The sequence below is a fragment of the Sus scrofa genome, chromosome 2 (assembly GCF_000003025.6).
Source record: "Sus scrofa isolate TJ Tabasco breed Duroc chromosome 2, Sscrofa11.1, whole genome shotgun sequence".
NCBI lineage: Eukaryota > Metazoa > Chordata > Mammalia > Artiodactyla > Suidae > Sus > Sus scrofa.
Genome location: NC_010444.4, coordinates 40,925,720 through 40,939,071, shown reverse-complemented (window position 1 = coordinate 40,939,071; position 13,352 = coordinate 40,925,720). Strand labels below are relative to the sequence as shown.

General features: G+C 41.0%; 1 protein-coding gene across 1 annotated transcript in view; it reads right to left on the bottom strand.

Moving 5' to 3' along the window:
- The window catches only part of HPS5 (HPS5, biogenesis of lysosomal organelles complex 2 subunit 2), a 32,063-nt gene continuing 18,935 nt past the window's right edge, over positions 225 to 13,352 (bottom strand). The window contains 8 exon segments of the mRNA NM_001098603.2: positions 225 to 287; positions 2,362 to 2,632; positions 6,890 to 6,996; positions 7,663 to 7,776; positions 8,411 to 8,530; positions 9,239 to 9,394; positions 9,591 to 9,711; positions 12,391 to 12,971. Coding sequence (NP_001092073.1) covers positions 227 to 287; positions 2,362 to 2,632; positions 6,890 to 6,996; positions 7,663 to 7,776; positions 8,411 to 8,530; positions 9,239 to 9,394; positions 9,591 to 9,711; positions 12,391 to 12,971 — 1,531 coding nt within the window. The 3' untranslated portion in view covers positions 225 to 226.

Sequence of the window (13,352 nt, the reverse complement as noted above, 5' to 3'; positions counted from 1 at the left end):
GCAAACAGGACCAATTCCTTTCAAAATTCAACTTTAGTCAAAAATCACTGAAGTCACAGATAAAGCCACAAATGCAGACATTATAAGACATGGACAAAAGTGCTCCAATAAGGCGGCAGGGATCTCAGGTGGGGCCTTTTCTTCAATAACAAATGCATTCAGAAGGTTCAGGAGCATGATTCCATTTTCCTGAAAATGTCCTGACACCCTGCTGAATCTTCTTCAACTATGCCTGCTGAGACCAGAGAAACCGATCACATTTTTCAAGCATGCTTTGTATCAAGGCTCTGGAATACCAAAGAAGAAAAGCACATTTAGTTGTTACTATTCACTCTTTTCACAAAACTGATAAACCCACAAAGAAGCAGAGGATTCAAAAAGCTGACTGACTCTGTGCATCAAAAGACACAATCAACAGAGTGAAGAGTTCCCACTGTGGTGCAACGGGATCGGCAACATCTCTGCAGCGCCAGGATGAAGGATGCAGGGTCAATCCCTGGCCGGCAGAGTGGGTTAAAGGAGCTGGCACTGCTGCAGCTATGGTGTAGGTGAAAACTGCCGCTCAGATCTGATCCCTGACCTGGGAATTCCATATGCCGTGAGACAGCCAAAAAAGGAAAAAAAAAACAACAACAGAGTTAAAAGGCATTTTATGGAAACAGCATCTTGTCCTATCAAATAAGAGAAGATATATGCAAATTGTATATCTGAGAGGTTAATATCCAGAATATATAAAGAATTCATATAGCAACAACAACAACAAAAATAGTTTTAAAATGGGCAAAAGACTTGAACAGGTATTTCTCCAAACATGACATTCAAATGGCCAACTAGCACATGAAAAGATGTTCAACATCACTAATTATTAGGGAAATGCAAATAAAAACCACAATGAGGTAGCACCTCATGCCCATTAGGATAGTTACCATAAACAAACAAAACAGAAAACAACTAGTGTTGGTGAGGATGTGGAATAACTGGAACCTTTGTGCCTGGTGATGGGAATGTAAAATGGCACAGGTTCTAGGTGCCTCAAAAAATTAAAAATAGAACTACCCCTGATCCAGCATTCCACTCCTGGGCATATACCCCAGAGAACGGAAAACGGGGTCTCAAAAAGATCTTTGAACACTCATGTTCATAGCAGCATTACTCACAGGAGCCAAGAGGTAGAAGCAACCCAAGTGTCTATGGACAGATGAGTGGATAAACAAAATGTGTTATACATATAGTGGAATTTTTTTTTTTCTCTACCCGTGGTATTTGGAAGTTCTCAGACCAGGGACTCAAACCCATGCCACAGTAGTGACAATGTCAGATCCTTAACCACTGAGCCACCAGGGGACTCTGGTTATACATACATATAATGGAATATTATTCAGCCTTAAAAAGGAAGGAAACTCTGACATGTGCTGTAACATGGATGAATCTTAAGGATATTATGCTAAGTGAAATAAGCCAGTCACAAAAAGACAATACTGTATGAGCCAACTTATATGAGGTACCGAGAGCAGTCAAAATCAGACACAGAAAGTAGAATGCTGGTTGCCAAGGGTTGGGTAGAGGGAGAAAGGAGAGATATTGTTTAGTGAGGACAGAGTTTCAGTTTTGTAAGAGGAAAAAGTTCTGGAAATTGACTGCACAATGATATGGCTATTCTTAACCCTACTGAACCAAGCACTTAAATTTACTGACAGTAAATTTTATGTTATCTGTATTTTACCACAATTAAAAAAAAAACCTAGATGACTATGTACATGGTAGCAATTATATATATGTGCATTAATAGATATACACACACCCACACATACATATTATACACACACACACACACACCACACACACACACACTTTTTTTTTCTTTTTAGGCCTGTACCTGTGGCATATGTAAGTTCCCAGGCCAGGAGTTGAATCAGAGCTACAGCTGCCAGCCTACACCACAGCCACAGCAACGCAGGATCCAAGCTGCATTTGCAAGGTATGCAGCAGCTTACGCAATGCCAGATCCTTAACACACTGAGGAGGCCAGGGATCGAACCCCTATCCTCGTGGATACTAGTTGTGTTCTTAACCCACTGAGCCACAATGGAAACTCGAGGAACTCCTATTCTTAAAGATCTGAGTACACATCAGACCTGGGTACTCACATTAACCTAAGCAGTGTCTTGGTCATGACTGTGAGCAAAATACTTTAGTCTCTAAACTTGGTCAACAGATGAGTCTCCGTCCCCACACCTGTTAGGAAGGGACTGGAACTACACGATGTCCACAGTCCCATCCACCTCTGAAAATCTATGGGATTCTTCATTCCTCAAGGGCCTATGGACAGGGCATGACAAAGACATGACAGACAGACATTACCTCTGCCTTTTCTCGGCAATCCTCAGGATATCACAGGTTCTGGTAAACCTCTCTGATAGCTCGAGGGTCAAACCACATTCCTCTAGCAATGACCAGGCTCGATCGGGGCCCATGGCCTTAGCTAACAGGAGTGCCACATTCTCCACATTGATAGGAGAAGGCCCATCGCTGAAGTTCCCATTGGGTGGCTTCTGTGGGGCTGGCTTGGTGCTCTTGTTCTGTACCAGGTGCAGGAGAAGCTTCCATTCCTCCACCGTCTCCGGGATCCAACCTACCCGAACACACAGAAACAGTGTTGGGTCTGACTGTCCTTAACACTCTGCCTGCATACAGAAGACGGTCAAAGCCATCTATGAAAATGTTCAATACCAAAATATAAAAATATTAAAGAACATAATCGCACCACCCTAACACAAAGTTGTTTTCTGAATATGTGTTGAATACATAAGTTCATGATAAGAAGAAGCAGCCATAAAATGAGCTTCAACATTCTTTCGTTTGCTCACGCGGTAAGTAATTACCCACAGGGCACACTCCATTCTAGGCACTGAACATGAATGAGGAACAAAACAGACCAGATGACCCCCTGCACTCTCATGGCGCTCACAGCCTAGCAAAGGAGACAGACCATAGACAAATGCATAAATAAATCTATGCTTATAAACTGTGCTAAGTGCTTGCTATACAGGAAAAGATCAAGGAGCCATTAAGAGATTGGCAGTGACAGGTTTGGGTTTTTCCTTCTTCCCTTCCTCCCTCCCTTCCTTTCTTCTTTCTTTTGAGGTCACAGAAGGGCTCTACAAGGAAGTGACATGTAAGCAGAGAGCTAAAAGATGAGACAAGCTTAGAGTTCCCGTCATGGCGCAGAGGAAAAAAATCCAACTAGGAACCATGAGGTTGCGGGTTCAATCCCTGGCTTTGCTCAGTGGGTTAAGGATCTGGCGTTGCCGTGAGCTGTGGTGTAGGTCGAAGACGTGGCTTGGATCTGATGTTGCAGTGGCTGTGGTTTAGGCTGGTGGCTGTAGCTCCAATTCGACCCCTAGCCTGGGAACCTCCATATGCTGTGGGTGTGGCCCTAAAAAAAAAGGCCAAAAAAAAAAAAAAAGATGAGACAAGCTTAGTGAGCATGTGATGTGCATATGGTTCTCATGAGCAAAAACTTGGGGGGAAGGTGTCAGGAAGGAGCCTGCATTTCTTTTTTTTAAAACTTTTTTCTTTTTGGCCACCTCCCTTGGCATATGGAAGTTCCCAGACCAACGATCAAATCTGAGCCTGAGCTGTGACCTACCTCATAGCTGCAGCAGCACTAGATCCTTAACCCACTGCATCACTGCACTAGGCTGGGGATAGAAATGGTGCCTCCACAAAGACAAGCCAGATCATTAGCCCACTGTGCCACAGCAGGAACTCCCAGAGCCTGAATTTCTGACAAGGGAAACGTGGAAGATGACCTGACACAGAAAGGAACTTGGTGAGTTCAAGGAACTCAAGGCCTACAATACCCAAAGGCAGTAGAGAAGAGTGAGTATGAGATGATAAGGCCAAACCATAAGGTAACAGCTTAAGAATCTGGATTTTATTTTGAGTCCAACGTAAGCACTTTCAAGGAGGAGAGCCACATAATCCAATTTTTTTTTTTTTTTTTAAAAAGAACCATTCTGGGAGTCAGCAACATGATGGAGTGGAAAGCTACCTTTGTTTCTCTCCTTCATCCTACAAGTAGTAAAACATCCACAATGCAACCAAGGTGCCTGTGTCCAACACACCAGGACACTGGAGAGTTTTCCACACATCAGTACATCTAAAGGTGGTAGAAAGGAAACAAAGAACCAAGGGAATAGTGAAGGCAGTACCTGCGGTCCCAGCCTTCAGCCCGAGCCTGACAGTAGCAGGGGCAGTGGTGGAGATGACTCTAGGCTCCCAGTCACAGTGGTACCTGTGGCTACAAGAACTGGGCAACAGTGGCAGTGGGACCTAGGACCCTGTCCCTCCAGCCACCAAGGAGCCCATGACTCCAGGCCTCCACCTCCCCATCTGAAGTAGCAGAGCGCATGAATCTTACAACACTGAACATGGCAGAGGTGCCTATACAATCCTGGCAGACAGAGATGGCAGAAAGTGGAGAGTGCAGACTCTCAAATCGAACCAGAAGCAGCTGAGGTAAAAGAAGCCCCAAATTTGTGCTATAGCACCACCTAGTGTAAAATAAGAGAAAGGCCTCTAATTTCTAACCTGTTGAATTGTAGAATCAAGCAGAAAGGTGTTTACTGCTTTAAATGTGCAAGGAGCAACTCACAAAGCACCATGAAAAACCACAGTAACACTGTACCACAAAAGGAAAACAACAATGCTCCAGAAACCAAACTTAAAGCCACAGAATACTGCAATATAACTGATAGAGGATTCAAAATATCTATCTAAGAAAGTCAAAGAGTTACAAGAAAACTCAGAAAGGCAATTCAGTAACTCAGGAACAAAATCAATGGACAGAGGAATACTTCACCAAAAAGATTAAAATTCTAAAAAAGAGGAGTTCCAGTTGTGGCTCAATGGAAATGAATCTGACTAGAAACCATGAGGTTGCGGGTTCAATCCTGGTCTCGCTAGTTGCCATGAGCTGTGGTATAGGCTGCAGGTGTGACTTGGCTCCTACATTGCTGTGGTGCGGCTGGCAGCTCTAGCTCCGCTTTGATCCCTAGCCTGGTAACCTCTATATGCCACAGGTAGGGCCCTAAAAAGACCCTCCCAAGTAAAATCACCACACCTTGAAGAGTGATAAATATGAGTTATGAGGAGAGAGAAATGTCAAGAAGAGACCCTCATTTAATATACCAAGGATAAGAATAGCTATTATTATTATATTAACAAAATATTAAGAGCACTTTTACTTGTTTTTTGGGGTTTTTTTTTTTTTTTGTCTTTTTTTTTAGGCCCGCATCCGCAGCATATGGAGGTTCCCAGGTTGGGGGTCTAATTGGAGCTGTAGCCACCAGCCTATGCTAGGGCCACAGCAATGTGGGATCCGAGCCATGTCTGCAACCTACACCACAGCTCATGGCAATGCTGGATCCTTAACCCACTGAGTGAGGCCAGGGATCGAACCTGCATCCTCATGGATGCCAGTCAGGTCCGTTAGCTGCTGAGCCACGACGGGAACTCCAAGAGCATTTTTATTTGGATGGGAAGAATTTTAGGTGATATTTTTTCATTCTTTCTAGATTTTCAGTTTTTTCTATAACAAGCATCATGCTGTTACTCTAAGCGCATAAATCACATATCTTTTTTGAAATTGTAAAAATAATGTATTTATTTTTCAGAAATGTATACATGCCTGTAGCTCTAGTCCTATAAAACTGACCTTGTTTCATTTCTGAAACAAAGATGATTCAGTTATTATTGCTATAACTGTGACATCTGAAGCTACTAACCTTTGCCAGTCAACTTGCTGCTTTACTCTGTTCTAACTTTCCTTCTCCCACAACTACAGGGCTGAAAAAGGCAGAGGTCACACTGCTAGATGAAGGATTCCTTTGTCATGCTGGTTGGCATCTCTGCACTGAGATGAATATAGCACCACTACAAAACAGAGCAAGACTACCTCTCTGAGTACAGAATGAACTCTCAGACTTCAGCTATCAGTATGTCAAAGTCCGAGTCATCAGATTGCCACTTTATCTGCATGGAATTGAGGAAAGTTATTAAAAAAAAAAAAAAAAAGACCTAAGTACCTGCCAAAAAGGCTTAGGAAAATCTGACTGCTACTTCAAGTTCATCGTAATGATCTCTAACTTTGGGCTGTGTTAAGCAACACAATGCAGAAAAAAAACCCTGAGTACAAGCTTTAGAGACAATCAGACCTGGTCTGAACAACAACTCTAGAATTAACAAGTTGTATGACTGTGGGAAAACTAACTGTCCTTTTTTCTGGGCTTCAATTATAACTTCTGTAAAAGAGAAATAATAGCAACTATCCCACAGGTTTGTTATCTCATTTAAATAGCATATGGCAAAGCATCTAGCTAGCATAATGGCTTAGACAGTAGGCACTTATTAAACAGAAATGTTGCCTGTAGTTTCATGATATACCAAGTAGTACAAATCAAACAAATAATTAAAAAGCAACCCAGGAGTTCCCATCGTGGCGCAGTGGTTAATGAATCGGACTAGGAACCATGAGGTTGCGGGTTCGGTCCCTGCCCTTGTGGGTTAATGATCTGGTGTTGCCGTGAGCTGTGGTGTAGGTTGCAGATGTGTCTTGGATTCCGTGTTGCTGTGGCTCTGGCGTAGGCTGGAGGCTGCAGCTCCAATTCGACCCCTAGCCTGGGAACCTCCATATGCCGCGGGAGCGGCCCAAGAAATAGCAAAAAGACAAAAAAAAAAAAAAAAAAAAGCAACCCAAAGCAAACCTCCACAAATTTGATAGCTAGCTAGACTGGATGAATAAATGTTTATCAAATTTCTTTATTGAAAAGTCTGTAGTGACTTCTAAAATACTGTAACCAAGAGTAAATGACTGGGATTTACATACCACTGTCCCCTTCCATCAGGCTCATATCATTCAGATACACAATGTTGGTGAAGGCCTCTCTTCTTCTCCCCAGCTCCAAACAGAGAATAAGATATCCAGGCCAGAAACTTTAAAGAGACCAAATATGAAGAGAGGAATAAAAGGCAGTAAGTTTATCTAGAGTTGTTCTATCTGATACAATAGATATTAGTCTGATGTGGCCATTTGCATTTAAATTAATTAAAAGTAAATAAAATTTAAAAGTCAGTTTTTTACTTGGCCAATCCATATTTCAAGCACTCAATGGCCATATGTGGCTAGTGGCTTCCACATTGGGCAGTGCAATAGAACATTTCCACTGCCTCAGAAAGTTCTAACAGGGGAGTTCCCATCATGGCGCAGTGGTTAACAACTCTGACTAGGAACCATGAGGTTGAGGGTTCGATACCTGGCCTTGCTCAGTGGGTTAAGGATCCTGCATTCCTGTGAGCTGTGGTGCAGGTCGCAGACGTGGCTCGGATCCTGCATTGCTGTGGTTGTGGCGTAAGCTGGCAGCTGCAGCTCTGATTTGACCCCTAGCCTGGAAACCTCCATATGCCACAGGTACGGCCCTAAAAAGACAAAAGACAAAAATAAATAAATAAATAAACGATAAAAATAAAAAGACACTTTTATGCAGAGGAAAAAAAAAAATCCCAAATGATAGATCATATCAATTCTGGCTCTTAACTACAAAGTTATTAACTAAAATGACTCTAATCTTAACCTGAGCTTCTAGGAGAATTCTCACTTACCCATGAGACTTACAAATGTCAGTCATTTTCTCTTTTGTTGTAAAATCTGCAGGAAGTTTAATTAGAAGGAGGATTAATTGACTGTAACCCCAGGAAAACAAGTGAGAATGAGGCCTGGAAAATGAAAAAATACCAGTAAATTAGATAGGAAACAAATTACAAAATGTTTAAATAAACATTAAACATGTCAGCTAATAGGTAAGAACAGAAATAAACATTTAAACATGTCAGCTAATAGGTAAGAACAGAATTTAATTACATTTTTCCCATTATTATATTTTTTAAACATTTAGCTATTTTTTTCTAGGACGGATACCTGTTCAGTTTTTAAAATTATATATTTTAGTAATCAAAAGCAAAAGAAAGAAGCCCATAATTCCCTCACTCCCAGATACCTATTTCATATCTCTCCAGACCTTTTTTTCTAGGCATCTAGAAAAAAAGCTTTTAAAAAGGTTTTTAAGCTTAAAAGCTTAAAGCTTTGGGAGCTTTTAAAAAACTTCTCCTGGAGGAAAACACAAGGAACATTTCCAAAACATTACAAGTATCAGGGTGTATTTTTTATGAATTTTGATTCTTTATGAAATCAGATTCTTAAGAGGGTCTGTGATTCAAAGAGTGTTCAGAACCACTAAGCAGTGCCTGCAATCTCTTCCACAGCTGTTCCTGAAGCCCAGAATGCTGTATGTGAATAAACTGGTTTCACTCCAAGGAGCAGCAGAGCTTAGAGACAGGACTCCTTCTATACCTGGGGTCTCCTTCATCGTCCATAGTGCTGGTGCTGGGGGGAGCATGGTGGGACACGGCCAACAGCAGCCAATCCAATCTTAAAGACTCTGGTTGCAGAAGGGACTCAAGGAAGGATGGCCTAAGAGAAAGTTGGGGAGAGAAGGGAAAGACAAACTGTACAGCTGTGCAGAAAATGTTAAGGGATCAATACAGTGGGTGAAATTACTTGAAAAACCCTTCTGCTATAAAATGTATGGAAATACGGGTGAAATTCTAAAAGCTTTTTAAATGAACAGTTGACCCTCAAGATAATAAGGAGACTACCAAAGGGCCAAAGAAAAAGAGAAATAAACACCAGTACACTAACCAACCGGAAGAGGGAGTGGGGAAGTTGCCATTCTCAATAACAAAGGGACATGTGTGTTTACTGCCATGTGGTGATAGGAAACGAGGCCTCAGCCTAAAGAGGCTAAGAGCTAGAACTGAGATCCACCCACAAAAAGCTGGGATATCATCAGCAATAAGGTGGCAGAAAATCCCCCATGGCAGAGACAACAAAGAAGCTTATCTGTCTTATCCTAGGCCCCGAAGCAGGAGTTTAATTTTACAGTGTCGATTGATTGGAGAATCTCTGAGAGTAAGAGAGGGACAAAAGAGAAGTGTGGTTATGTACACACTTGTGGTGTGTGCTGTGAACTATGAGAGAGTGGTACATGATCATGAAAATCCTTCTCTTCCATAGCAGGTGCCTTAATCCAACTGCTTATATAAGAGAAACAATGCCCTATCAAAAGAAAGGAGTCTTTAAAAAAAAAAGGAAAGAAGAGTCTACAAAAATTCTTCTCACCGTTGATCTTCAGGCCTTGATTTCACCAGACTGTCTAAATAGGCCAAAAACTCAGCAGGATGATGATGACAAAGTTGCATGACATCCGAAGGCAAAATGGATGGGTAAAATCTGATGAAGGATCTAAGGGCAGATTCTCCAAATTTCTCATACAATCTGCATTCAAAAAATAAAACATGTTAGTCTCCAACTTCAGTGAGAAAATATAATTGGTTAGATTATCTATGTACATATCAGAAATAAAAATAAATATACTAATGAGAAGCCATTAAACATGTAATTGAGTAAAACCTTAGAGACTAAGAAAATGTCTGTGCTTTAGTTCATATGAACAACATATAGGACAACTCACCGAGTAGCATAAGCAATCAGCAAAGGACTGTCAAAAGGGACTGAGTCTTCCAATAACTTTAATCTTGTTGGGAGGTCTCCTTCTTCCATCTTTATATATGTAGGATCGGAACTTGCCGTTTCTAAAAGACAAAGCACACCCTTCTCCCTTCATCTCAGAGCTGTAAATATTTAATTCATGCACACATTATTCAACAATCACTGATCATGCAACTACTGTGTGCAAGGCCTAACATTTGTGAAGCATTATAGAAGAGACAAAAAGAGACTAAGAGACAACCTCTACTTTTAAGGACCTTAAAATCAAATCGGGAGAAAAAGCATATTGGACAAGATGAAGAAACAGATAACCAATATATAAGTGACTATTACCATTGAAAATGTGTCCTTTATATATGTAATATACATATATTATGTATATGATATACATATTATATAATACATAAGCATATTACAGTAATATTATATGTACAACATATAGTGTATATATAATATACATGTTATATAGTACATATATAAGGTACTATATATACAAGCTAATATATAAGTGTAATTTATGTATCTACCATCAATGTCAAATTCTAAAATGAGTACCTCAGTTTTTTTCTAAAATGAGTACCCCAATCAGTCTTTTTAAACAAAATAATCAAATTTAATTAAATTAACTTTTAAAATATTTTTCCTTTTTTTTTTAGAGCCACACCTGAGGCATATGGAAGTTCCCAGGCTAGTGGTCAAATCCCTACCTGCAGCTGCTGGCCTAGGCCATAGCCACAGCTGTGGCCAGATCCAAGCAGAAGATGGATGGAACCCACATCCTCATATAGTTGGGTTCTTAACCTGCTGAGCCACAACAGGAACTCCCAACTTTTAAAATATTTGACCTATGTTTGAAAAACATTAGTTATAGCAAATCTTCCTCCAAAGGAAGATCTGACTTGGGGAACAGCCAAGTCATTTAGAACCAAAGTATATAAATAAGTGAATGAAGATTTGGTTAAAACCATTCATAGTTTAAAATATATACACATGTATATATGAACCTAAAGTAAAATGAGTTTTTTCAAATAGTTTTCAACTGGCTCTGAAGACAATCCAAAAGAACAGTTCCAAAGCTGTCTTCATAATTACAGCCTCATTACAAGAGTAGAGCCTGTTCAGTAGGTCAGTTTTACTACCTCCAATTTGATTGGGTCAGAAGTAAGTATAACTACTTCAAGGAGTTCAGAATAGAACGCCATCATTTGGAACATGAGAAGTGAGGGAAAGCTTTATGATTGGGTGGGTCTTAAGCCAAACAAATCCCCTTAAATTCAAGGAAGCAAAAGCATCACCTCAAACACCCACACTTGCTCTAGGCAGCTCTAGCAATAAGTTGACCACTCAGGTTGATGGAGGCCCTTTTTTGCTACTTTCCTCTAACGAAGGTTGGGTATAATCACATAACAGAGACAGATATAGCAAATTCCCAGGAAGTAATAATGTCAAATATTTGAACCTATTTGAAAAGATATAACTTTTCTTAACTTCAACATAAAAGACAGTCTATCTCAATTCAGAAAAAGAAACTGAAATCATCTCTTTTTTGTTTTGGCCACACCCTTGGCCTGTGGAAATTCCTGGGCCAGGGATCCATCCCACACCACAGCAGTGACCAGCGTCACTGCAGTGACAATGCTGGATTCTTAACCCACTGAGCCACAAGAGAATTGCTGAAATTACTTCTTATGCTTTTAACTGCTACCTGTGAATTGAAGCAGAACTGTACCCACAGATCCTTGTTTCTAGAAACATTGAAGATCTGTAAGTCAGATAATATTATAAAAATGCATCTCTACTTGTGAGTATTCACTTTTGGTAATGAATCAAAGTGTGCTTAGAGCCTACATCATTATTAGAAACACAACATCTGTTATTCAGAGCTTTGAGTTAAGTTCACCTCTTCAAAGAAAGAGCCTATTCAGTAAACAGGGCATGCATGGCGTCTAGGGTGTGACAGCTGATTTCCACTTGAGGATGACTAATAGTGTGACCTTAAATCAAGTGTGACATGGAGACTGCTGACTGAGCACTAAAATCCCTGAGGTAGACATGCAAGCTCTTCACTCATAGCCACCCTCTTCCTCTAGACACCTACATGGGTCATCTCCTAGACTCCTTAGATAGGGCCATGTGACTGAATTCTCAACAACAGAAGAGGAGTAAGCCACTGCCAGGCTACGCCTATAAGAGGCTGTTTACCTCTTCCACATGTCTCCCCAGACATAGCAACACAATCTCAATCATTTCCCCTAAGGGAGGATGGAGCTCAAAAAATGGAAGGATGGAGTTTCTGTCCTAGCTCAGCAGTAACAAATCTGACAAGGATCCATGACGATGCAGGTTGATCCCTGGCCAGGATCCTGCCTTGCTGTGGAGGTTGCATATGTGGCTCAGATCCCATGTTGCTGTGGCTGTGTGGAGGTTGGCAGCTGTAGCTCCAATTAGACCCCTAGCCTGGGAACTTCCATATGCTACAGGTGTGACACTAAAAAGCAAAAAATAAATAAATAAATACATTTTTTTTAAAAAAACCAAGATGTTGATGTTTCCTTGTGGTGCCTCAGATTAAGGATGCATCATTGTCACTGCACCAACCCAGGCTGCTGCTGCGGCATGGGTTCAGTCCTGGGCCTGGAAACTTCCACATGCGGCAGCCACAGCAAAGAAAGAAAGAAGGAAGAAAGGAAGAAAGCAAGCAAGCCAAGTTCTTACTGTCCTCTACACTAATTTCAATCTTTGGTAAGGCAATCTGATAATACCTTTCAATCCTTCAATAAAAGTATCCCAAACACAAGGACTGTTAGCATAACTCAGCTTGATGCTCTCCTTTGCTCTTTTCAAATCCAGGAGAAAAAAGTACTTCTTTAGGAACTGACAAGCCAGAATTTCAGAAGAACTCTGTTGTAAAGTGTGGTCCACATGTTCACTTGCACTTTTGATCTCAGAATTCAATACACTCAATTCCAAACACAACGTTATCAATTCAGCCAGCTCCTTCTGAAGACCATCTGGTATAAGGCATGGAGAACATACTTGAAAAAGGTCATCAACCAAGGGCTCCCTCAGACTATTTGCAGATTCACATGCTGTTTGATCAACACTTTCTTCATGGCCTAAGGAGTCCCTTTTTTCTTCTTCATATTCTTCATCTAATATTCCCTTTTTTGACTCATCAAGCAACAGCATATCCTGGTTTGAGTTCACAGAGGAGTTGTCAGTATCGGAAACACCTGAAAAGTCCTTCATGGCAAATGTTTTTTCTAACTGTGAAAGCCACTCCTGTAAAACCATTCTCAGGGACTTTGGTTCAAACAAAACCAGTGGGTCCTGTAGCTTTGTCCTACACAAGAGAGACAAGAATGAAATTTACATATCATGTGTGGTTTTTTTTGCAAAAAAATTTTTTTGTCTTTTCAGGGTGGCATCCATGGCATATGGAGGTTCCCAGGCTAGGGGTCAAATCAGAGCTACAGCTGCTGGTCTACACCACAGCCACAGCAACGATGGATCTGAGTTGCATCTGTGACCTACACCACAGCTCACGGTAACACCGGATCTTTAACCCACTGAGCAAGGGCCAGAGATCTAACCCACACCTTCATGGTACTAGTCGGGTTCGTTACCACTGAGCCACGACGGGAACTCCCCTATTTTCAATTCTTTACCAAGCAAGACAACACAGAGAACATTAATTTTGTACTAATTCTCAAATTTCAATTCC